Source organism: Vipera berus, assembly GCF_964194415.1.
Source record: "Vipera berus genome assembly, chromosome: 6".
NCBI classification, from domain to species: Eukaryota; Metazoa; Chordata; class Lepidosauria; order Squamata; family Viperidae; genus Vipera; species Vipera berus.
Window position 1 is genome coordinate 43,149,068 of NC_138208.1, and position 27,966 is coordinate 43,177,033.

A 27,966-nucleotide genomic window follows, 5' to 3' on the forward strand; every position below is an offset into this window, starting at 1 on the left:
TGTGCAAAAAAATTAAACAAAACTTTTAAAGGGGTTGTCTAATGCCACAAAAAGCACAAAAGGTAGGCTATCACCTAACTTGAGTGTCATAATTTAGAAGGCCGCCTTCGTAAATGCTACCCACATTTTTAAATTACAGGACTTTGAAAAGGGAATGTAGATAGATGGGAAGCTGATGAAGAACCTAAATTCAGGCACATATTTAAGAAAAGGGGGTGATATTGAGATGCCTTGGCTTCATGCAAGTTTAATATCAGCACTACAAACTGGGCTCAAAAATTAATTGAAAGCCTGTGTATAATATAATAATAGCTACTAAAACCCATTAAAACCATACTATTTATTTTGAACCACCAAGAGTTTCTGGATCTTGTTCAAAGACTGCCTCATCTCTAACGCATGCCAGTAAGCCAACAATATTTCATTGCAACTAAAAAGCTTCTCATGAGGTCATAGCTGGGACAACAACAGCCATCTGTGGACCAAATTTCAGCTTGAGACATAACTAACCTCTCCATGATTAGCTCCAAATTGGTAAGGCAGACAAACAGCAGTTTGTAATAGTAGATGAAACAAAAAAAAATGTCTAGCCTCATTGTGTTCAAAAAGAAGAGTCATATCTTTTGTTCAATGTAGGCATATATTTAAAAAAACATACATTTCAAAAAGATAGTGTCTTAACAACATGTGATTAATATGAGTTTTGATTTTGGTGTCTTTCATTTTATATACAGTACTTTCATATTATATACCGTATAGGCTGACTTAAACACTTTTACCTTGGATAGGATCTGTCTACATGTTGCTGTGATACACAACCTTCCCATGAGAGCAGTTGTGCATCACAGATGTTCATTTGAGTACGATGCTTCTAGCCCTTTCCTCCCTGAGAAATATGCTAAGAAAGAATTTCATGAAACTGATGGGAAAAAACCTATGCCATTTTGTAGGGCATTTGTAGCTGGAGCAGCTAATCACTGAAATTGGTGAATTTAAAGAAAAAAAAACTTGATAAAAGATCTATTTTCCATTATTACACAGGCCTTAGACCCTAAGCAATTAAATATGGCAGAAGAAGGGAAGCCATTTTATATTCTCTCTGTATGTGTGCTCACATACACATATAAACACTTTTTTATCCACCATTGTGAGAGCAATTACATGCTTCTCTCCGAAATCATTTTATGAACTGAGAAAATTATCTTGTGATAAGATTGAAGAAAGCTTTTGAAAACAAAAGGATTAGCCCTTGCACTCTCTCTCTTAGTTTGTTGTAATTGTTTCTGAAACACCATAAAGAACATTTTCCTTACTTATCTCTTTCTTCTACCTCATCTCATCCAGTTAATTTCCATTTTCTCTTCCCTTCCCTATGCATCTTCCTCTTCCCCTTGAAGAAACTCAATGCCATTTTTTTATTGAAGTTTTATAAAAGTTACAATATTATCCCATCCCAACCCACTCCTAACCCCCCTTCCCCCTCCCTCAATTCCCAAAGCTGATTACAGGGTTACAAATATATAATAATCATAATCTAACTAACATTAACCAACTATATAAATAACCAAATACATAATGCACTTTAACCCGCCTATAACAAAATTAAAACAATCTAAAATTTACTCATAAGCTAAATGGAACTTTTTAGAAGAAGTTCCATATTTTTCCTGAATACAATCTTAAATTTTGGGCTTGAGTAAATTTTACATTTCTAACCCAAATTACCTCCCATACATCCAATGGGATTGGTTCTTGAATATTTTGAGCCCACTTTACCATACAATCTTTCACTAATTCCATTTCCGAATCCAATTCTATTAAAGCATTATAAATTCTCTTTATATGCGCTCGAGTTTGATCTTTAATCTGTTTTACCAAATTTTCATCCATCAGTGTCAAACCAACCTTCTGATCTAACTTCCACCTAGCTTGCAGTTGAGTATACTGGAACCAAGACTGTACAATATTTTCTTGTTTTAACTCAGCTAACGACCTTAATTGCCAATCATTCCCTACCAATCTAAGTAATTGCTTATAAGAAATCATATCCAAGTTCACACCCATAGATACACCCTCTATTGCGTGTCCAGGAATCCCCCAAATTGGTATTTTATAATTCAACTTATAATAATACTTTTTCCAAACACGCAATAAAGCACTTCTTAAAATATGAGATTTAAAAGCCTTGTCAACTTTTTTATCATAAATCAAATATGCATGCCACCCATATAATAAGTCCCATCCCTCAAGATGAAGTATACTTTTATTTGTTAAATTAAGCCAATCACTAACCAGTGTTAAAACCACCGCATCATAATATAATTTCAAATTAGGCACCTTAAGTCCTCCTCTTTCCCACGCGTCTTGTAAAATCTTAAGTTTAACTCTTGGGTTTTTCCCCGCCCAAATAAATTTATTAATACCCTTCTGCCAATCATCCAAATTAGCATCCTTTTTCAAAATAGGTATCATTTGAAACAAAAAGAGAAACTTTGGTAAAACATTCATTTTAACAGCTGCAATTTTCCCCAACAAAGATAATTGTAATTTTTTCCAATTATTTAAATCCTTTTGTACTTTTAACCATAACATCTCATAATTATTCTTATATAATTTCACATTAGAAGCTGTAATATATACTCCCAAATATTTAACCTTTTTTACTATTTCATAACCTGTCAATTTTACTAACATTTCCTTTTCATTCATGGTCATATTTTTAGATAATATTTTAGTCTTATTATTATTTACCTTAAAACCAGAAACTTTCCCATATTGAATTATAATTTCCATCAAATCTATAACCGATTGAATCGGTTGAGATAATGTAACAACCAAGTCATCCGCAAATGCTCTTAACCTATAATTATTCTGCTTTATTTTTATTCCCTTTATTTTAGTTGATTCCCGAATTTTAATCAATAAAATCTCCAATGTTAAAACAAACAGTAATGGTGACAGGGGACACCCCTGTCTTGTACCTTTTTCAATTATAAATGCATCTGTTAGTCCCCCATTAATTATAATTTGCGCCGATTGTTGTTGATATATAGCCTTAATAGATTGCAAAAATTTATCCCCAAAATTCATCTTATCCACAACTTTCAGTAGAAATTGCCAATTCAACTGATCAAAAGCTTTTTCACCTTCCAAAAATATCAATGCCGCAGGTACTTGGTTGTTCTTATCCAAATACTCAATTAAGTTAACTATTTGTCTTACATTATATTTCATATATCTTCCAGTTATAAATCCAGACTGATCAGTATGAACCATTTGTTTCAAGACTTGCATTAATCTATTTGCCAATATTTTTGCAAAAATCTTATAATCTGTGTTTAAAAGCGATATAGGTCTATAATTCTTAGGCTGAGTAAGGTATTGATCCTCCTTTGGGATCAACGATATAAAAGCCCTTCTCCAGGATGGAGGCACTTCCCCTCCAGCCTGGATATTATTAAATAATTCCTTTAAAGGTTCTACCATCTCTGCAAGTAAGGTTTTATAATAAATTGCTGTTAAGCCATCTGTACCAGGAGCCTTACCCACTTTTAACTGTTTAATTGCTAATATAATTTCCTCAGAAGTAATTAAACTATTCATCCCTTCCCGTTGTTCATATGAAAGCATAGGAATATGCGCTTCCTGTAAATATTTATCTATATCTAAAGCTTGTATATTCTCGCTAGCATATAACTTTACATAAAAATCCAAAAAACCCTTTTTAATCAAATTTTGTTGATATGTTTCTTTACCCTTATATTCTATTTTCTCTATAGTACGTAACTTCTGTTTTTTCCTTAATTGATAAGCTAGCCACCTACCAGGCTTATTTGCGTTACAAAAAGTATTATGTTTCGCATATCGCAAATTAGTTGCAACCTGATCCTCCATTAACATGTTAAATTTATAGAGCCTTGGTGGAGCAGTGGGCTAATGCCTCCTTAAGTAACACCAGCTGCCTGCAATTAGTGCAGGTTCACATCCCACCAGGCTCAAGGTTGGCTCAGCCTTCCATCCTTCCGAGGTAGGTGAAATGAGGACCCAGATTGTTGGGGGCAATTAAGCTGACTTTGTAATAATGCCGCTTGGGGGGGGAAAGCCCTAATAAGCAGGCGTATACATAGAATGAAGGCTATTGCTAAGTACATTGGTTTGTGCTTAAATTGTAAGCCGCCCTGAGTCTTCGGAGAAGGGCGGGATATAAATGGGATTAAAATAAAAATAAAAATAAAAAATAAAAAAATTGCTCTTTCAACAAATTTATTGACATCCTTAATCTCTTATCTGATGGATTCAAAATAAAAGCTTTCTCCTTCAATTTAATCTCTTCTTCCAATTCTTTACATTTTTGCATCTGCTTATGCCTATGACCATTATTCATATGAATCAAAATCCCCCTCATATAAGCTTTACTAGCATCCCAAACCATTTCAATCAGTGTTCCTTTATGCATATTCAAAACAAAAAACTCTTTCAAATAATCTTTACATTTCTCTGAAAGTACATCATATCTAAATAAATTTTCATTCAATCTCCAAGTTCTTCTGATCCCATCTTCCCTAAGTAGCTCCATCCATACAGGACTATGATCCAACAATATTCTAGGAAAAATCTTGACATTCTTGACCCTGGAAATAAGATCACCAGTAATTAAAAAAAATCAATTCTGGAAAACGATTGATGCCTGTCCGAGAAAAAAGTAAAATCTCTGTCCTCCAAGTTTCAGTCCTGCCAAATGTCTCTTAATTCCAAGTCATCTTTCAAATTAAAAAAAAAACTGTAGGCAATCTAGAATAGTTAGGAGAGTTTTTAGAAGATCCCTTCTTGTCCTTGCTTGAATCCAAAACACCGTTCCAATCACCCATCAAAATAACAGATTTATAATCCAATTGAGTTAGTTTATCATGTAAAAACCTATAAAACTTTCTTTGCTGTTGATTAGGAGCATATAATCCAATAATAAGAATTTTCTTGCCTTGTAACAATAATTCAATAATAACATATCTTCCCTGTGGATCAGACTCAATTAATGTAGCAGATAAATCTCTTCTTAGATAAATAACCACCCCACTCTTTTTATCTGGAGCAGATGTTATAAAGTGTAATCCCAACTGGGAATTAATCAAGTACTTTTGATCTTTTGCACAAATATGAGTTTCTTGTAAACAAACAATATCATTTTTATGTTGCTTCAGGTAGTGAAATACTTTCTTTTATGTGGTGAATTTAAGCCATTAACATTCCATGTCAGGAACTTTATCGCCATTCCTAGCGACCTGGAGCCTCTGGAACACCGCCTGAAGATCCGCAGTTGATCTCTTCGGTCGCGCCCCTCCCACCGGCTACGTAGTAACAGGGCCTTGTATCATAGGCCCAGAATCCATCTTCTGTTTCAATTGCTCCTTTTCTTTATGTTTATGCACAGCACGCATCATTCTCTGTTCTTTTGGATCACCCTTTAACAGCAAACTCTGTTCAGTAGATTCAGCCAATTGTGCCTCTCCAACAAACTGTGATGTTGCCCCTTCAACTTGTTGTTTATCTTCCAAACTCTCTTCTGTTCTCTTAAGTAGTGGAGATGGCAGTGAACCTGCTTTCAGGACATAAGTATAAAAATCTTTTGCCTTTGCAATCGTATTAACTCTATATCGTGTCCCTGCATAGTTCACCACTATTCCAATAGGTATCTCCCATCTGAACTGAATCTGTCGGTTTTTAAGCTCATCAGACAAAAAACCAAAATCCTTCCTTTTTCTCAACATTTTAGGAGGTATTTTTTTTTCAAAATTATAATATCTTGACCTGCAATTTGAAATCTCTGTTGATAGAAGGCCTGGATGGTTGCATTTCGAAGTGACCTCTTAGAAAAATAAATCACCACATCTCTAGGTAAATTTTTCTGCCTCACAATCCAGGAATTGACCCTGAAAATTTTATCCACCTCCCTTGATAACTAACTCCTTAGGATCCCATCCCAAGATGGGAGCTATAACTTTAATCACCTCCTCTTGTAAATCCTCTCGAGGGTTTTCTTTCAATTCCCTTATTCTCAGAGCAAATTCCATGTCTCTATATTGTGAAATAATCACCTCATCCTCAGTTTTATCCATTTTATTTTCTGCTTTAGCAATTCTATTTTCTAGTTTTTCACTATTTTCCACAACCTCGTCCACACGATCATCTAAACGTTCAATATGTGCAGCCAGCCCTTGAAGTGCAAGCAAAATGTCTTCTCTCATCTCTCTATTTTTACACTCAAGAAGATCAGCCACCTCTTCCTTTATTTGTTGAGCCGTTTGTTGTGCTTGAAGCTTCAAAGCATCCTGCAGGTCTTTAAGTGTAAATGCTGGTGGTGGAGGAGAGGGTGGAGGGGATCTGGGCTTTGAAGTGGATTGCGTTGCAGGCTGTGTTACGGGAGAGGAAATTAAGCTTTTCGAAACAACAGGAATTACCTGCCGTCTTGAAGCCATTTTCCAACTTGCTACAATTCACTTTCTCTTATCACTTTCACTTTCCCTCTGCACTTCAGGATAAAAATAAAATCCAAAAAAAGGAAAATAAGAAAAAAGAGGAACCTTTTAAAAAAATTTAAAACTCTAAAATCCAATGTATTATTTAGACTTTAACAGAATCTTCACACTTTATTCTTTCAAAAAAAAAAACATTTCGGCGCCATCTTTTCTCTTTCAAAGTCAAATTTGTGTATGGGGAAGATTAAAGCACCCCGAGTTAAAGTTTTAAATACTTGCAAATTTACTCCTCCTGGTCAGCTCTGTCTGTTTTAAAATCAATCATAAATCACTATAATCCGCAGATGTGGATGCAGCGTCTGGCTTCGCCCCTGCTTCGGAGCAAAGGCGTCCTGAGCTCGGAGAAAGCCTTGGGCTCTGTGGGAGCTCTCACCCTCCGACCCCCAGATATTTCTGGGAGGTTTGGGGGAGCTCTACCACTACCCGAGGAGAGCTCACCTCCCCCTCTTCTCCCGAGGGGGAAGTTTACAAGCCGCAGGACAGCTGATTGTCACCGTCCCTGCGGTTCAACAAAGCCTCAGGATGGGCAGCCAAAGAAAAGCCGCCATCGGCATGGCGTAACCACCGGAAGTCCTTAAACTCAATGCCATTTTTGATGTTTCTTTATGAAAGAGGGAGGGAAATCTGGTCGAGTGAGAAAGATTTATATTGTTTGGCCTATTGATGTGGGATTAATGTTATAGTATGGGGCATATTATTTTACAGCAACTCATCCTTAATATATATTAATTCAATTATTATTCTTTACATATATGCATGTAACTATAGGCATATATATGCATGCAGACACACATTTACTGGGAAGGGAAAGATCTTCAGGATTGTTTGCAGTTGGTGTTGGCAATCCTAAACTGAATCTAAGTGTGAAAGCTGTATTGAAGACAGTTTTTGTGTTTGTTTATATGTATATTTATTTGTCAAACAAATTTGTTCTTTTCCCTGTTTTGTGAGGCTGGGAAAGTTGTCTTAAATTTAAATTCTTCTTTGTAGTAAATGTGATAATTGCAAGAATTTAATTCAGTTCTGATTTTTCCACAAATAGCTGTCTGTAAACAGGGAGGGAGGGGGGAACATCTTTTCTTTTTACAAAGAAGCTTGAAGCAAAGAATGTAAAAGTTTAAGCAAATAAGGAAAGGGGGTAGTAATAAGACACCATAAATTTTCAGCTTAGGTCTCTGAATTCAAATGGGGTTTATATTGCCAGAAAGCAAAAATTATTACCATATGGATACTATTCCATTGCCCTAGAGGGCATTAAGATGGTCAGCTAGGCAACATCCTGAGATGAGATTCTAAAAGGTGCAAAAGAATCATACTTCTTTTGCAGGGAAGGTGAACTGTGCAATAACGTGTTGTTGGGGTTTTTTTTGGAACAGACACAGTTCTGTAATCTTGGCTAAAAATTCATGATGATGATGATGATGATGATGATGATGATGATGATGTCTCACTTTTCTTTCATAAGCTCAAGGTAACTTAGATGGAGATATCCTCTCACTCTATCCCTTCAACTTTGTGTGGTTGAGTTGGCAGAGATTTGGGTAGCCTTAAGTCACTCATTGAATTTCCATGGCTGAGGGGGACTTTTATGTGGGTTAATCTAACATTTTAATCATGATACAGTATTTACTCTTAAGACTTTCTGTGGGGTAGTATATTATTTCTATCAAGAGAATTCAGTCTCTCCAGAAAGAAAAAGAGTTTTAAAGCAACCTAGGAAGTTTCTTATATGACAGTGGACATGCCTGTAGTTCATTTGACTTCATTTCTATGCTAAGTGAACTAGACAATTTTAAGTGTTATTATTTTAAAAAAGGAAAGATAAAGGATAAGTCTATAATTGGAGCAAGAACACTCCACGTTATATGATACGTTTTGCTGTCACCCACTCACTCCCCAGATAATAATAGATTGTTCCTACCATTTAAAAGAACTTGCTAAGGCTGTCCAAGATCCTACTCCTATGCTAACCTAAAGTATGGCGGCTGAGTTAAGATACAGAGCTTATCAACCAGAAGGTTGGCAGTTCAGGACCTAAGTAATGTGTGACAGAATGAGCTCCCATTACTTGCCCCAGTGCCTGCCAACCCAGCAGTTTGAAAGTATGTAAATGCAAGTAGATAAATAGGTACTATTTCAGTGGGAAGGTAACAGCTTTCCATGCACCTTCAGCATGTAGTCATGCTGCCCACATGACCACAAAAGCATCTTTGGACAATGCTGGTTGTTTGGAGATGAGCATCGTCCCCCTACAGTTGGACACAACCGACAGGGGCGCCTTTTACTTTTACTTAATATTTTTCTTAGCCTGGATTATGTGGAATGTGCAAAATTAAGTGTGGTATTATCTTTGCTGTTGTTAAAATATGTTTTTAACTAGAGATAGCCATAGCCAAATGCCTCCCCCAGTTGTTTTAGAGTAGTAATCCTATACATTATCAGTGTCAATTGACTATATTTATTAAACATGAGAGTTCATGATGCTACATCAACAGTTACATTTTAATTATATGTGAACTATATCCTTGGGAGGAATGGGTAGGAAAACCTGTTTATGGCTGTTTATGCCATTTTGCCAAACAAAATTGCTCAGATTCATCAAAGCCTTGATCCTCCTGGCTGAATCTAATGGGGTGACTGAGTCATCATTTATTTCTCTTATAATGGACTATTTTGGCTGCTTGGGGTGATTTCTGCCTCCCCTGGCTCTTGAGTAGAGCTAGGGAATATTTCCATTTGAATTAGAAAGATGGTCAATACCTTTTTGCAGACGTAATATAAGGAGTCTAGAAGGATGTTACGATGTGCTGCCTTTTATGAGGCCTTTATAGATCCATCATTGAGTGACATTTTGACAAATTTTCACCCTTCCTTGGGGAGGCACATAATACAAATCCAACTTTAAAATATGCTAGAGACACAGCAGATGGGCAAGGGGGAGAGGAGATGGTTCTATGCGAGTGGCATGCACGTGTGTGCGTAACTCCATTTGCATGAGCAGTAGGCACGCGTGTCTGCTGCTTTCATAAACGGAGCTTCACGCATGCACATGCTCAACCACTGCTTGTGCATGTGTAGCTATAGGCACATGCACACTCAACTGCTACTTCCATGGCCCAATTCCAAACAGGCTGCAGCCCAGTACTGGGGGTGGGGAACCCTGTGCTAGATGAAATAGATTATCTAGATCCTTTTCTGTTAGAGTTCAGACTTGGATACTAAGCTTGTCAGGTGAAAAGCTGACTGCCTGGATTTGAGATTCAACTGTTACGCAATGGGGTAAGATCCTGTTACTTGCCCCAGCTCCTGTCAACCTAGCAGTTTGAAAGCATGCAAATGTAAGTAGATAAATATATACCACTACAGTGGGAAGGTAACAGCATTCTTGGCATATAGTCATGCTATATGGAATTGTCTTCAGCCAACACTGGCTCCTTTGGCTAAGAACTGAGATGAGAGTCAGATACGACTGGACAGAGGAAATCTTTATCTTTACCTTTCTTTAGTAGAAGCTTTGTCAGAAAATGGCATACCCCACTTGGTGGTTTCAGACCTCAGTGGCTTTTGTTTTCATGTACCCCAGAATCCTTTGAGACCAAAATTGTGACCAAAATTGTGGAAACCTTTTGGGAAAAGTTTATTTTTGAGGTTTGATGGCTAATAACACCACTTTTTTTGGAGTAGTACCATAAAATTATATCTCAGTGGATAGACAATATAATCAAGAATGTAATGCAACAAAGTTTGTTCAATTATCTGTACTGTAATCTATGAAAAGTTATAGCCAAATAACCAGAAAAAGGAAGCACAACTTGCTTAGGTTGATATCAGGTAGCTTTCCTTCATCTGACCATAGCCAATGAGCATGAGTGTTTAGAGAACCAATCAGGTGTCATCTTGTTTTGGAAATCAGCCAATCAGATCACTGTAGAATTCAGTTTTTGATGTCATGTATTGAAGCTGAGAGGAGAGCATTTGTCAGTGTGTTATGTGATCACTATCAAGTTGGTTGGGTTTTTTATGTTCTTTCATTTAGTGATCTTGTAAAACATAATAAAAGTAAAGTAATGGTGCAAAGAGTTGACTGGTTGCCCAGAAAGCAATGTAAAATAGTATTATTTTATTTTATTTTTTTATTTTAATTCCATTTATATCCCGCCCTTCTCCGAAGACTCAGGGCGGCTTAAAAACTTAGCAGTAGCCTTAATTCTATGTATATGCCTGCTTATTAGGGCTTTCACACACACACCCAAGTGGCATTATTACAAAGTCAGCTTAATTGCCCCCAACAATTTGGGTCCTCATTTTACCTACCTCGGAAGGATAGAAGGCTGAGTCAACCTTGAGCCTGGTGGGATGCGAACCTGCACTAATTGCAGGCAGCTGGTGTTACTTAAGGAGGCATTAGCCCACTGCTCCACCAAGGTGAACAAGGCTACAGTTATAAAAAAAAACTAGAAGAAAAAATGGTGGAAACGTAACCAAAGGTGGCATTTCTACTGTACACTTTTCCAAAAAGGTTTCCACAATTTTGGCCTCTACTGTAGAGGTCGAGACTTCAACTATCCAGATATCAACTGGGAGACAAACTCTGCAGCAAGTGGGAGATTGAACAAATTCCTACTAACCTAGCTGACAATCCACTTTGTCAAAAGGTGGAGAAGGGAACTAGATGTACAGCCATACTGGACTTAATTCTTACTAAGATGTGATAGAGGGAGTTGAAGTTACCAGAAACCTGGGCGAAAGCAACCACGTCATACTGGAATTTAATATTTAATTTAACTGCCCTGAGTCCTTCGGGAAAGTGTGGTATATAAATCTAATAAAATAAATAAATAAATAAATATAAGACAAACACTAGCAACAGAAAACAATCCAACAAGGGTCTTAAACTTCAAAAGAGCTGACTTTAACAAACTCAAAGAGAACCTAGGAAAGATGCCAGGGGAAAACAACCCAAGAAGTGTGGGAAACCCTGAAAAATGTGATCATAAAAGCCCAGTCCAGCACAATACCAGTGAAAAAGAAAACCAGGAAATTCAAGAAGAAACCAGCATGGCTACACAAAGATCTCTCTGGCAAACTAAGAGACAAAAAGGACAAATACAAAAAAATGGAAAGAGGGTGACATAACTAAGGCCTATTATCAGGAGACAGCCAGAACATGCAAAGATGAAGTCAGGAAAGCAAAGACTCAGAATGAACTAAGATTTGCAACAGAAATCAAGGATAATAAAAAACAAGTTTCTTCCAATATATTAACAACAAGAAAATAGTCAAGTAAACTGTAGGTCCACTAAAGAGAGAAGATGGCAAGGAAATAACAGGCAACAGGGAGAAAACAGAACTGCTTAACTCATACTTTGCATCAGTCTTGACACAAAAAGAAACCATACCCCAACATACCAAAAAAAACACTGCAAAAAACAAACTAGAAACAAAAATAAAAATAAGCAAGAAAATGGTAAGAGAACACCTATCCGACCTTGATTAATATAAATCACCAGGACCCGAAAGATTACATCCCAAAGTACTGAAGGAGCTGGCAGATGTTATCTCAGAACAATTGCATCATATCTTTCAAAAACCCTGGAGCACCGGGGAAATACCTGAGGACTGGAAAAGGGCTGATGTGGTTCCCATCTTCAAGAAAGGAAAAAAACAGACCCAGGAAACTACAAACCAATCAGTATAACATCAATAACTGGGAAGATCCTGGAAAAGATAATCAAAAAGCAGATCTGCGAACAACTAGAAACAAATAAATTTATAACCAGTAGTCAGCACGGGTTTGTAAAAAACAGATCATGCCAAACCAATCTTATTTCATTCTTCGATAAAGTGACTAAACTAATAGACCAGCGAAATACTGTGGACGTAGTATACTTAGACTTCAGTAAGGCACTTGATAAGGTAGACCACAACCTACTCCTTGGTAAGCTAGAAAAAGGTGGAATAGACAACATCACCACCAGATGGATCTGTAGCTGGCTGGCAAACTGTATCAACGAGTAGTCCTCAATGGCACTATATCCACATGGAGAGAAGTAAGCAGTGGGGTACTGTCTTAGGCCCAGTACTCTTCAATATCTTCATAAATGACTTAGAGGAGGTAATTGAAGGAGAATTCATCAAATTTGCAGATGACCCCAAGCTGGCAAGAGTAGCCAACACCACAGAAGACAAACTCATTATAACTAGTAAAAAAAGTTGTGGCTAAATTTCAAATTTAAATTCTATGATTTTCTGCATCATATGATGTATATCTTCTCAATACTATTTTTATATATTCATCATATGTGATAAGACATTCCTTTTTTATATATTCATCACATGTGATAAGACATTTAGTATCATAAGATTTGTCTATCTCAGATATTGATGGAATTGTATATCATCTATAAACATTTTATATTAATTTTCTTTTACGTTATGATGTGTACCTTTGGATCATTTTCTTCAATAAACAAATGAACACATGTAACATTTTTGACCATGTGTAATTGAGTTCCCTTTGTCTAGCTTTGATTTGTGTGGAGAACATATAACATTTTATGTCATATTTATGCTTCAAAAGGCTTCACAAACTTTTAAACACTTTTGTAATTCCAATATTATAAAATAACAATTAATTTTGATTGTAGAAAAACAAAATTTCCAATAAAGAATTATTATTTGCAACTTCATTCACAATGTAGTTGAACTGTCCAGCTTTCTTCCAACAGAAATGATGAGCAAGTATAATCAGTCAATATAGAATAGAGCTGGAAGGGACCTTGGAGTTCTTTGAGTCCAGCCCCCTGCTCAAGTAGGAGAACCCATCTCAGACAAGTGACGGTCTAGCCTCTTCTTAAAAATCTCCAGTGATGGAGCGCCCATGATTTCTGGAGGCAAGCTTTTCCACTGGTTAATTGTCCTCACTGTCAGGAAGTTTCTCCTTAATTCCAGGTTGCTTCTCTCTTTATTCAGTTTCCAACCATTGTTTCTTGTCCTGCCCTCTCATGCTTTTGTGAATAATGTGACCCTCTCTTCTTTGTGGCAGCCCCTCAAATACTGGAACACTGCTATCATATCATCCCTGTTTCTTCTTTTCTTTAGACTAGCCCAGGGGTAGGCAACCTTGGGTCTTTTATGACTTGTGGACTTCAACTCCCAGAATTCCTGAGCCAAGTCCACGAGTCATAAAAGAGCCAAGGTTGCCTACCCCTGGACTAGCCAAACCCAAGTCCTGCAGCCGTTCTTTGTATGTTTCCAGGTCTTTGATCATCTTAGTTGCTCTTCTCTGAATTTTTTCCAAACTCTCAAATCTTTTTTGTGATATGGTGACCAAAATACCGGCATCTCGGGTTAACCAGACTATTCCATCTTTAACGATGGGGGGTGAGGTGTTACCCCCCGTTGATAGGGCTCGCAACTTGGGTGTCCTCCTGGATTCGTGGCTCAGTTTTGAAGACCATATAGGAGCCATGACCAGGGGGGCTTTTGCCCAGGTTCGCCTGGTGCACCAGTTGCGACCCTATCTGGACCGAGATGCCCTATGCACAGTCACTCATGCGCTCGTGACCTCCCGTTTAGACTACTGCAATGCTCTCTACATGGGGCTGCCCTTGAGGACCACTCGGAGGCTTCAGCTGGTGCAAAATGCAGCCGTGCGAGTTGTGATGGGGGTTTCCTGTTACTCCCATGTAACACCTATAAAGCCCTAAATGGCTTGGGTCCAGGATATCTGTATTTTTTATTTTAAATTGTTTTGTATTATTGTAACTTTGTATAAGCGGCTATGTGGGAGGGCAATTATATAAATTTAAATAAATAAATATTTATAGACAGTGTTTTCCAATACCAATTGGTTAGGGTTTTTTTAATTGCTTGAATGGATTCCTTGACTGAGCTTTTTATGAGAGTGCACTTGAATTTGTAAAGAGTATCCTTACAAATAATTTTGAGGTGTATTGTTTTCCATAATGTTATTCCCTCCAAAAGGTGCATACATATTATAATATATTGTAATTCAGGGGTCCCCAAAATGCTAACATAACTTCCAAGCTTTGCACAGAAATGTCACATATGAATTGACCAAACAATGGTATATTCCCACTGTGCAACTCCAGACATTATAGCAATAGCACTTAGATTTATATACCATTTCACAGTGCTTTACAGCCTTCTCTAAGTGGTTTACAGAGTCAGCATATTGCCCCCAACAATCTGGGTCCTCATTTTACCGACCTTGGAAGGATGGAAGGCTGAGTCAAACTTGAGCCAGTCAGAATCAAACTCCTGGCTGTGGGCAGAGTCAGCCTGCAATACTGCATTCTAACCACTGCGCCACCATGGCTCTTCCCATCTTATGGTGAAATTTCCTACAAAAATAGGAAGAAGTCATTTCATATACTCACAAAGATAAGTTCAGCAATCCTTTTATATCATTTGCATTAATTAAAACCTAGAAAATAATGCAGAAGTAGAATGAAACTATAGAAAAATTTCATTCACAATATATTCTGCTTGCTTGTGATGCTTTATGAATACTAGGTTGGGTATTAAACTGAAAAATCTTGTGATGCTTTATGAATACTAGGTTGGGTATTAAACTGAAAAATAGAATTTAAGCAGAAATTGCAACTACTTGTTCCAGAAACCAGGGCTTTTTTAACAAAACAAAAATATGTAGAAATAAAGCTAATTGTGACTTACTAAATGGCTGGAATACATTTCTTAGCTACCCGTTTCTTTTATACATCTTTTGCTAAATACGGTATTATACCCAGCCTGTAAGCTGAGGTTAAAAAAGACTCAGGCTACATGTTTAAACTTTTTTGGAATTCTGAATAAAGCCAGTTGGTTTTAATTACAGCTATGCAGAACAAAACGCTATCATTCTAGAATGATTTTGCAATTGGGAATTCTGACATTCAGTTCCATTTTGGTGTAGCTCCTGTTAGAATCTGGTGTAAAATGCAAGTGATTTACTTCATCAGATAAATGAAAATAATCAGCAGAAAGATCAACAATTCAGTCTTTAGAGCAAGAGAATTTTAAGTGGTGGATTGCTTTTTGACCCTCATCTTTGAAGTTCCTTATTATGTGGATGCTATTGCATGTATACTATTACGCTCATGCTTACAAATTTAAAAAGGGAAGATGAAGATTAAAGACTGCTGTTTTACAATTTATAGCTGTTTAGTTTTCTCTTGAAGGAAAAATACTGCTCTAAAATCCAAATCCAAAACAGATTATTGGAGAGATTTGAGTAACCTCCTCTTGATTTGAGGTACATTACCATATCCACTAATGCTTTTGATTTGCTAGTACTTAGCGTGCATATGTGAATAAACTGTTTTAAAGCATGTTGAGAATGTTCTCCTCATTCATCTTATGGACTTTGGCATTCAGGAGATATAGTTTCTGTTTCCAAAATGTAATAATAAGGAATGATATTATATGTGAAATGCGTTATAAAATATCCTTATATTATTTGCTCAATAATACAAGTATTATTGTAACTGGATGTTTATTAGCATTGCAGTGTCTAGAAAAGGCCCATTCTCAATGCTCTAAAGATACTTTGTCATAACTTGTCTTTTTTTAATTTCTATCTATATCTCCTTCCTGTGTCAACTTTTGCCTAGTTTTGGAATAAGTTCTGGAATGTCCAGTTTTGGAACTGAGTCACAAGTAACAGGTCTCACTTTCCCTTTTAAATTGCTGAGCATTAATGATTTATTATTTCATACCTAAAGATGCAAAATAGCTAGGATGAAAACATTTTGGGCTATCCCTCACAAAATTAGAGTACTTGCTAATACAAATATTTTTCTGTTTATTCATAATAGTTTTGCAGCAGCAGCAGCAACAACAACAAACAACAATAATAGAGTTGGAAGGGACCTTGGAGGTCTTCTAGTCCAGGGCTTTTCAACCAGTGGTACGGGTGCTATCTTTGGTACATGGGCACCTGGCAGGTGGTACACGACCATACTAGAAAAGTGGTAGTGGGGGAGGGGAATGAGCTGAACCAGTGGCAGCACCGCACAAGCCTGAGCGAGAGATGGCTGGAGCTGCAGGGCTGTCAGGGGTCTGTGGAAGCACCAGGATCAGCGCTTCTTCAGGGCTGTCAGGGCTCAGAGGAAGCGCCAGGATCAGTGCCAGGCTCCAGCTGGAGCTCGGTGCTGATCCTGGCGCTTCTGAGCTCAGAAGAAGCACCGATCAGCTGGAATGTTGCAGCATCTCCAGGGTCTTGTGATTTACATTCAGATGCTTGGCAACTGATTCATATTTATGACCGTCACAGTGTCCCAGGATCATGTGAAGTGACCAAAACCTGCTGCAACCACCCAGCAAATGGGGGGAATAAAACCAAACATGCCCCCACCCCACCCCCGCTGCCAATCCTCAACAGAAATGCTCACAACAATGAAAACCTCGGATATGAGGAAGAGCGCCACTGGGCGGGCAGGCAAGTGTCTTGCTCAGCTGTGGCTTGGCGGGGCACTTTTTTCAGTGCCATTGTAACTTCGAACAGTCACTAAGCAAACTGTTGTAAGTCAAGGACTACCTGTATCACTTTTTTCCTTTTTTTTGGGTCATCAAGTTTTTGACACCTTGCTAGGCGACTGGTGGTACTAGGATGTTGCCATATCCTAAAAGTGGTACAGTGGGTTAAAATGTTGAAAAGCCCTGTTCTAGTCCAACCCCCTGGTCAGGAAGGAAACCCTATACCATTTCAGACAAATGATTGTCCAGTCTCTTCTTAAAAACTTCCAGTGTTGGAGCATTTACAACTTCTGGAGGCAGGTTGTTCCACTGATTAATTGTTCTAACTGTCAGGAAATTTCTCCTTAGTTCTAGGTTGCTTCTCTCTTTGATTAGTTTCCATCCATTGCTTCTTACCCTGCTTTCTGGAGCTTTGGAGAATAGCTTGACTCCTCTTCTTTGTGGCAACCCCTGAAATGTTGGAACACTGCTATGTCACCTCTCATCCTTCTCTTCATTAAACTAGACATATCCAACTCCAGCAACCATTCCTTATATGTTTTAGCCTCCAGTCCCCTAATCATCTGTGTTGCTCTTCTCTGTACTCTTTCTAGAGTTTCAACATCTTTTTTACATTGTGGTGGCCAAAAGTGGATGCAGTATTCCAAGTGTGGCCTTACCAAGGCGTTATAAAGTGGTATTAACACTTCATGTGATCTTGATTCTATCCCTCTGTTAATGGAGCCTAGGACTCTGTTGGCTTTTTTGGCAGCTTCAGCACACTGCTGGCTCATATCTAAGTGATTGTCCACTAGGACTCTGAGATCCATCTCACAGTTACCTCTATTGAGCAAGGTACCACTAATACTGTACTTGTGCATTTGGTTTTTCTTCCCTAAATGTCGAACCTTACTTTTTTCACCATTGAATTTCATTTTGTTACATAGCACCCAATGTTCAAGTCTGTCCAGATCCTCCTGTATCTTAAGCCTATCTTCTGGAGTGTTGGCTATTCCTGCCAGCTTGGTGTTGTCTGCAAATTTGATGAGTTCCCCATCTATCCCCTCATTCAAATCATTGATGAAGATGTTGAAGAGTACTGGGCCCAGAACAGAGCCCTGGGGCACCCCACTACACACTTCCCTGTAGATGCAGTTCCATTGAGAACCATACGCTGAGTATGGCTGGTCAGGCAGCTACGAATCCATCTGGTGTGATGCTGTCTAACCCACATTTTTCTATCTTATCAAGTAGTAGATTGTGCTCTACTTTATCAAACAACATGTTTGGTAAAATATATTTTTTCTTTCTAAACCTAACAAACTGCTTCTTTTTAGAACCCAGATATATCTCAATAATGAGCCACATGCAAATCGAGATCATACAAGCCCATTTGCCTCTTGCCTCTCTCTCCTGCTGATTACACCTGTACACGTGTTTACTCCAAAACCACATCAAACCCACGTACATTCTTGTAGGCTAACTGGTTTCTAGTGCTCAGAAATCCCCTTTTTCTTGGCAGTGTTCCTGGCATTCATGTGACTCCTGCACACTGCAACTCAATGAAATCCTCTGAAACAGCTGCCAACTCACCAAATTTTCCATGAATTAGGTCCTGACACTTCAATGAGAGGAAAGACAATGTTTGAAATAAGGCCAGCTCTGGCTTACTGCCTAGTATGTGTCACATAATTCTACCAGCTGCCCTTCCATACAACTCTTCATACTTTACAGACCACCAAGCAGATCCTTGAATACTTAAATGCTGTTTAGGCTTGGAGCTGCCAGTATGTTTTCTCAGCCTCTGGCACCCACTGGCTCCAGACTGGGCTCAGAAAGTTTTTGTAGGCGTTTGTTTTGTTTTGTTTTTATTTTTATGAATGACTGCAGAAGAGTAGTCTGCCAGAACTGAGGCACAATACTGCAGCCATTCATGGAAAAAAAGTAAAAGGAAACATTGTACTTTGGATGCAGACCAAAGTTTAGAGGAATCTTACTCATGCAGGGCTTTTCCTAACAACTCCGATAACAGCTTTGCCAACTAGATTACTGTGATTTAGAAAGCATAGAATTGTGATTGGAGATGGTTTGTTCTTCTATAAATTAGTTCTGCCTTCTTCCCCCTCTACCCCACTGTTTGCATTTTTATTCCTTATTCTGCTCATTTTGAGGAAAGCTCACTTTTTTTTACAATTTCATTTTTTATATTTTCAGCAAGCTGATCCAGGTTTTGTGTATGTGCTGGGGAGGGGGTAAATAAGTTTCTAAATTTAGATTACATATGTTCTATCTAATTTTACAAAGAAAAATGGTGTCTATCATACCAGGGAAAATTGTTTAGCTACTACTGCTGATACATAATAATAGAAATTTTAGTCTTTGATAACATTATGATTAAAAATCCATTGTAAAAATTGGAAATGAGGGATTGGTTGCATATTAACTGCTAAAGCAAATTTACCATGAACAAATGAAAGCTTTGTAGTTCTCAAATATTTCCTTTTATGATAGCAGTGAATGCTTATTCCTTGTGCTTATTCCCATACCTTAATTCATTGTATCCTAAACTTTCCACTAAAACTTAACCATTCATATAGAAGAAATCAACAGACACTTTTATGAGATTTGGCCATATTCAGAGAGATTGTACTAAAAAAATAGTTCACTATTTGGATATCCCCAGCATAAATATATACATATGGTAAATAGTATCAGTTGTATCTCTATAGAGATCTGTTTCACTACTTCATGAACTTAACATATACAGAACACCTTGCTTGCTGCTCAAGCCTGAGGCTTAATCAGTAGCAAGTTAGTGAGAGCTAAACAACAAAACAAAAATGAACTGATCAAAACTTATCAACCTGGTGCTTTGATATTATTACTGCTGTCCCAGAATTTCCAGCCAGCCAGAGAGTACTCAGCTGGGGTAGGGTACACAAATTACTCAGTGAGAGCCTCAGCTCCAAAAGGAAATACGTACTTTTTAGCCATTCATATAAAAAAGGATGGGATATCTAGCATGATTTCTCAATCTTAGCAACTTTAAGATACCTGGACTTCAGCTCCCAGAATTGCCCAGTCAGAATGCTAGCTGGAGAATTCTGGGACTTGAAGTCCAAACTTCTTAAAGTTGCCAACATTGAGAAACACTGATCTCCCCATTCCAAAATTAAACCTTTCACCAACTAAGTAAAAAGTGAATTATTGTGGCATATATTAGATTCAGCTCCTTGTCATGTTTCTCTACTAGTAATGTTACTACACAATGAATTCTTGCTCTAGGACAGGAGTCCTCAAACACCGAGCTATGGCCCGGTACCGGGCCATGGCTTGTTAGGAACCAGGCTGCACTGCTGGAGGTAAGCAGCGGGTGAGTGAGTAAATTCAAAACCATCCCTCCACGAGGCCAGTCCCTGGTGCCAAAGGGGAGGGGGCACCAGTGCTCTAGAAGATACTTCAACTATAGAACTTGTTGTTGTTAGCTGCGAAGTCGTGTCCGACTCATCGCGACCCTATGGACAACATTCCTCCAGGCCTTCCTGTCTTCTACCATCTTCTGGAGTCCATTTAAGCTCACGCCTACTGCTTCTGTGACTCCATTCAGCCACCTCATTCTCTGTCGTCCCCTTCTTCTATTGCCCTCGATCTTTCCCAGCATTAGGCTCTTCTCCAGTGAGTCCTTCCTTCTCATTAGGTGGCCAAAGTATTTGAGTTTTAGCTTCAGGATCTGGCCTTCTAAAGAGCAGTCAGGATTGATCTCCTCTAGGACTGACCGGTTTGATCGCCTTGCAGTCCAAGGGACTCGCAGGAGTCTTCTCCAGCACCATAGTTCAAAGGCCTCAATTCTTTGGCGCTCAGCCTTTCTTATGGTCCAACTTTCACTGCCATACATTGCAACTGGGAAGACCATAGCCTTGACTATACACACTTTTGTTGACAGGGTGATGTCTCTGCTTTTTAGTGTACTGTCTAGATTTGCCATGGCTTTCCTTCCCAGGAGCAAGCGTCTTTTAATTTCTTGGCTACAGTCCCCATCTGCAGTGATCTTGGAGCCCAGGAAAACAAAATCTGTCACTACCTCCATTTCTTCCCCATCTATTTGCCAGGAATTGAGAGGGCCAGATGCCATGATCTTGGTTTTCTTAATGTTAAGTTTCAACCCAAGTTTTGCACTCTCCTTCTTCACCCGCAACAAGAGGCTCTTTAGTTCTTCTTCACTTTCTGCCAACTATAGAACTGGTAACCCTTTTATAAGATAGCTACTCATGAAGCTGAAAGTTGTTGATTTCAGCCCAAATGTTTCTGACATGGGCATCCACTCTTAGGTTCCAAGTAGATTTAGACAAATCTTAAGGAAGACTCAGAATGATAAGTCAGATAAAGATTTACATCTGTTCCTGATACTTGATCAAAACCAAAAGGAACTGAATTAGAGATTTTGAGTCCAAAATTAATTTCTCACATATCAACCTGCGATATTATCTTTTCAGACTACCAAATATTTCAAAATTCTATAAAGAATAAAATCATTTCAGTCTGCTGTTAAGTATGGCATACCTACAATTTATATATATAAATTGAGTTATATGTTTAAAGCTAAATTAGACATGATTTAGAATATGCAAATTACCTGCCATTCTATTTATTGTGTACTGTAAATGTAAACCTCAGTACTGTAAATGCATGAATCAGATTATCAACATAGTTTTAAGCAAGGATAAATATGCCATCTTGCATATTATGCTAAAATAATATTTTTCTAGATATATTACATTAGAAATATAGCAAGTTGTATTCATGTTAATTGTCTAAATGATATTTTTATATACACATATATATCATCTGGGTTTATTTTTGTTTTGTTGTTTTGCAGCCACAGCAAGTGGTCCAGAAGAAGCCAACTAAGGTAAAAATTATTTTGCCAGATATTTAATTCAATTCCTTGTAATAGTTTGTCATGCTTCTTTACTTGAACCATTACTATAAAATGAATGGAAATATACATTTTATAAGTACTTACAACAGAACGACCAAATAATTATATGCATATTTTTTTAAAAAAACATCTTTTGCAAAGACTAAAAATATACCATGACATATCGTTTCATCAATTTATCAATTTAGATTCCCACTGACTTCTTTCTGCTGCATTTCAAACAATATGCAAGAAATGCTCTGATCTGTTTAATTGTTTTGAAATACAGAAGCAGGTTATGGTTCCTTTAGTTTGACTATCTTAAAGTACAATTGTAGATTTTTTTTTTACATGAATAGGGAAGAGAAGCTCAAAATCAAGTTACTTCCATTTCCAGGGGCAATGAGAAATCAGAAAACTCAAAACTGCAATCACCTCCAAAATAAATATAATTTAATTACCAGTCAGTATGTGAACCTTTTCTGGCCATTTACTAACATGGCATAGTGTCATGAAATCTTACACTTTTGTGCAAAATTTTCACTTTACTGAAAATTAGAATAGAAAAATATTTGATATGTATGCATTTGAAGTAAAGTTAATGAGAAGAGCATAGGATAGAATATGTTAAAATATTAGTAATTAATTGTAAGTGAGCAACCTCCTTGATAAAGCTTAACTTGGGGATGAAATAAAGCTGCTAAAATGAAAAAAAGATAACATTTTGCATGAAAAATTGATAACCTTTTCTGTACCAGCAGTGGTGAAATGCTAAGGATAGAGCTCTCAGTGAAATAATTTTATGAAATTTCATTGATTAATTTTGTGATATTATATAGTTGACTGGTGAATATTATTTAAATCCTGCTAACAACTTCAATTCCCAGGGGAAAAAATGTGGGGAATTCAAAATTCAGTCTGCTAAGGAATTTATAAAGCACGGGTGTCAAACTCGCCATGTGATGTGTCACAATGTATTATGACAGGGCTTTTCAACCATTGGTACAGGTACCACCTGTGGTACATTGGCACCTGGCAGGTGGTACGTGACCATCCTAGAAAAGTGGTAATGGGGGAGGGGAATGAGGTGAACCGGTGGCAGTACCACACAAGCATGAGCGAAAGATGGCTGGAGCTGCAGGGCTGTCAGGGCTCAGTGGAAGCACCAGGATCAGCTGCCAGGCTCCAGCTGGAGCTCGGCGCTGATCCTGGCGCTTCTGAGCCCAGAAGAAGCGCCAATCAGCTGGAATGTTGCAGCATCTCCAGGGTGTTGTGATTTACATTCAGATGCTTGACAACTGATTCATATTTATGACAGTCAGTGTCCCAGGGTTATGTGAAGTGACCAAAACCTGCTGCAACCACCCAGCAGATGGGGGGAATAAAAACCAAACACCCCCCCATCCCACCCCCACTGCCAATCCTCAACAGAAATGCTCACAACAATGAAAACCTCAGACAGAAGGAAGAGCACCGCCGGGCGGGCAAGCAGGTGTCTGGCTCGGCTGTGGCTTGGGGGGCACTTTTTTCAGTGCCATTGTAACTTCGAACAGTCACTAAGCAAAATGTTGTAAGTCGAGGACTACCTGTACTTCATTACCTTTTTCCTTTTTTGGAGGGGGGGTGTCATCAAGTTTTTGACACCTTGCTAGGTGACTGGTGGTACTCGGATGTTGCCATATCCTAAAAATGGTACAATGGGTGAAAAGGTTGAAAAGCCCTGTATTATCACTTTTTTTTCACGATGGGTCGGACACGACTTCGCAGCTAACAACAACAACATGACTTTTTTGCATTGCCGGAGCTGGGGTGGGTGTGGCCTCTACATGATGCAACTGGCCTGTGGTCCAGCAGTTTGACACCCCTGTGTATAAAGCTTTCCTTCTTTGCATTTGCCAGGTACTTTGTAGATCGTCCCACTTCAGCAGAAGTTTGGCAGAATGTCAATGGTGTAGTGATAGGGACCTCACATTTCCATTCACATTCTCAGTTGTGGCTAGTTCTTTTGCTGGACCAACTGAGAGTAAGCCTGGATTTTAGGACACAATTCTAGTGCATTCAACATGTATTTCTATAGTTTAGCACCCTGAGGGATCTCCTCTGATATTCATGGGTCAGCTACTTGCACTTTTGGGATGGGTCCCTAACTAGGTTATTTCCTGATCCCACTTCAAACACAAGTATGGCAGAACTTGTAGACAGAAAAATGGGGAGCAAATAACAAAAAGCAAAAACTTGTTGGAGTTTATTCTCCCTAGTCTGTTGAGCGTTCAGGGAATGGGTCTGAAAATAAAAACAGGCTGTTGGAATCTCCTCAATCCAAACTAAGAACTCAAAGTAACATTCAAAATAAAATGCCTAACCAGAAAGGTAAACTCCTCTGGAGTGGCAGTTTGGAACTTGTTCTCCTGCTCCATCTGCAGCAATCAAAAGAAGCCTTCTAGCTTCAGCTGTGGGTATATAAGCAGCTCCTTAGTTGTGTAGACTCTGGTCCTCTTTCCTCTGAGGAAGACCTTGAAACAACTTTCTTCTCTGCCTGAACAATGAGCTGAGACCAGGCCAAGCAACATAGAAAGAGGTGTGTGTATGTGTGTGTGTGGGGGGGGACAGTTTTGGGGCAGTTTTGGGGCAGTTTTGATCCAAATTGCACCAAGGCAGTTGCAAGTCAAATTAGCTTGCCCTGGACAGCTATGTTGTACAAAGCTAAAAGAAATTCTGCCCAGTTGTTTCCCAAGAAATTAGAAAGAGATATGACATGGCTGAAAATAAAGTGGGCTATTACAATATTCACTGTCAAGGTCTGGCATACATAAAACATCTCATTCAAATATCAGTTAACAGCAATGCTCAGGTCACATTCACTATGGTCTTGCCTTGTCTTGCCAGTCAGAAAGAAGTCATTTACCTATTTCCATATCCTTGCTGGTGCAGGATCAGAGGATACAGGAAGAATTGGAGAAGATGTGCAAGGACTCCTGAGTTCCCTAACCCTAACGCTAACCCAGAACCATAAGAAAGGAACTGTAATAGCGTTGGCCAGTTATGAATCTAGTCATCATGTAATCATATGTTGAAATAATCTTCCATTATTCTTTTCTAGCTATTTATCCATTAGTTCTTAAAAGGAAGCTCTGGCTTCAATTGAATATTAATCTTTAAAATTCTCTTTATCAATTTTCTAGCTTTTTTATACTGTATGTCCATCAAGCACAATAGCATATACCGGTATATGTATTTCAGTCCAATAGCTTTTAGCTTTTTTACAAGTCCATCAAAGGTAATAAAAAGTTCCTACTATATTTCCAGCAGGTTAAAAATCCTATATATATGTTTAACAATCTTTCTTTTGATAAATGCTATCTATACATTTTATAGAAATGTTCGTTTAGAGTTTAACAAACTATAAATTTCAACCTTTTTGTCCACATATTTTCTTGTTGCTGCATTTATTATATCCAAAATTTTTAGCTTTATCTTATCATACAGTTTTAACATGTTCATCTTCTATGTCCAATCTGAACAGAAACATTCATTTTAGCTATAAGATATTTGCCATTAGTACATAACTCAATTTCAAATATAGTTTTATCATGTTCAAAATCAGAAATACTTTTATCGTTTAAATCTTTCTGAGGGTTGCATATATGTAAATCATTGACATTTATATCATAAAATCCTCTATCTGAATGTATGTGAATCCAGTTTTTTTCAACTTTTTTATATGTCCACCAAGCATGATAAAATATTCCTTATGTTGTTCATATTTCCAACATACATTTCAAATGCCTTTATACCTTTCAGATCTTGCATTTCAGTTTTCACACGCAGAATGCAAATACATTCACTACTTAGGGGCGTATGCTTTCTTATTTACAGTTAGGAGATTTTATATTAAATATATATTATATTAAATATATATTATATTAAATCCCAAACCATCTTACAGAACCCTGAAGATTTCCCGCCTTATAGCTGGAGAATTTCATAATAGTTCTCCTTATTTGTATTAATACAAATTGTTAAATTGTATTACATCCACATGAAAGCTGAGGAATGATTTAGAATGACTGAAGAATAGCACTGAGCTTATGTTAGAAAAGATACCATATCATCTTGTAAGCCACTAGTAAGTAAGATACTTTTTTCTATCTGGACGAACTTATTTTGGGATTTATAGTAGGAAATACCCATAACATTGTTCTCAGTCACTAAAATTGAACTGATACTATCAAGTGAATTCTATAGTTATTTCTTGGTTAAATTATAAACAAAGAGAAAATAATGTCAGTTTGCTCATTTGCAAGCAGCCTACAACAGCTGTGTTCCATATGCAACGTGCTATACTATATGGGTGAATTACATTGTAAAATAATACAAAGGGAATGGTTTTTTAGAGAAACATGGTGATTAACAAAGTGATAATTTTTAAAACTTCTAAAGCTTAAAAATGTGCATTTAGGAATTCTTTAGGATAGTTTGAGGGGTGCAGAAGAAAGGCTGAAAGTCTTTAGAATGCCAAATGGTAATTGTGTGTGTGTGTGTGTGTGTGTGTATTTATAAGATATTTGAATACTAGAATGGAAGTAAAAGTGTTCTTTTTAAGCAGGTTGATTCCCTAACTCCCCCAAACCTAAACAACAACCCTATTTCCATCTATGGAAGAGTAATGGAAGAAAAGAAGAGACACAAACATCAAGAGACTAAGAACAATTCAGTTAATACTTTAACACATAAAATATACCTTAGTCCAGGTGGCAAGAAACTTAGTAAGAAATATTTCAAATCCTTTAAGGATATTGTCCTTTGGTAAGGTCTAAAGAGGGCAGAAAACCTCTTAGAATATGTATTAACCCACAGATTAACATGAAACATACTGTAGTGAAATCTGGGTAGCTTTTGCTGTTTTAATCTTGACCAAATGCATGAGGCTTGATACCATTTTACCAGATATCAGTGGGGCTGTAATCCTTTCATTAACTCTATGCCTTCTGGTACATCTGTGGGTTCTTGTCTTGATGTAGAACGTGAAATCAAGTAAGCTGAAACAAAAATGGTCCTATTTATTAACCTTTGTACAAACTCTTACTATAAGTGGAACATGAATAAAGCTATTTAAGTGTTTGGGAATCTATTTTCAATCCTTCACTGTGTAGTGATAACAATTTCTACCTCTCAACCTGTTCCCAGAAACCTTCAAATCCATATTGATTTTTGCCAGATGAAACAGCAATATATTCTTTCTAGCTGCTGCAAGCAAGTGCTTGTGAGCAAAGGTGCTAACTTCATTTTATAAACAGAAAAGGTCTGTCTCTGTAAAGACTTGAATGCAGTCAAATCTTTTAAGAATTTTACTTGGTGCTCAATGCACTTACCTGCTTGGAATTTGGTTTTGCCTCTGTTAAGGTTTGCATGAGGATCTGTTATTAAAATGTTGAATACAACTAGTTTTTCGCGTGGGTTCTTGGCTCAGTCTGTTTTTTGTTGTTGTTAGCTGTATTGTGGAAAACATGTATAGCCAAGAATTTTGCCTATTGTGGCTTCTCAGCAGAATTTCTCATCATATTGCCCTTCCTAGGCCTTAATGGAGGTCAAATAGTCCTTGACTTGGATCTGCAGAAAGGCAGGCATAAGGCCTGAAGCCATTACAACAAAGATATCTTTTGTAGGCCTTTCTCTACACACACACACAAAGAGAGAGAGACAGACAGACACCTTACAAGGGTGCTTTTATTATAGCAATTGTTAATGTCTTGCTCTCTGGGATGCTGGAGGGAAAAAGTATAGTGTTCCAGCTTGGAACATTTATGCCTGTGCCTAGATAATGCTGTAGTAGCAGTTTTTTGTTATCCCCTTTATAGTAGCTTGAGCTCCAAGCTACCATATTCCCTCCTAAATATTTAGGTCAAGAATAGAATAGAATAGAATAGAATAGAATAGAATAGAATAGAATAGAATAGAATAGAATAGAATAGAATAGAATAGAATAGAATAGAATAGAATAGAATAGAATAGTTTATTGGCCAAGTGTAGTTGGTC

The 27,966-nt window shown here is 37.6% G+C and overlaps 1 protein-coding gene across 1 annotated transcript in view; it reads left to right on the top strand.

Moving 5' to 3' along the window:
• The window catches only part of HMGA2 (high mobility group AT-hook 2), a gene marked incomplete at both ends in the record, with an annotated part of 216,969 nt that overhangs the window by 173,992 nt on the left and 15,011 nt on the right, over window positions 1-27,966 (top strand). The window contains one exon of the mRNA XM_081331973.1: window positions 21,889-21,921. Within this exon, the coding sequence (XP_081188099.1) occupies window positions 21,889-21,921 (33 nt within the window). The remainder of the gene's footprint in view (window positions 1-21,888; window positions 21,922-27,966) is intronic.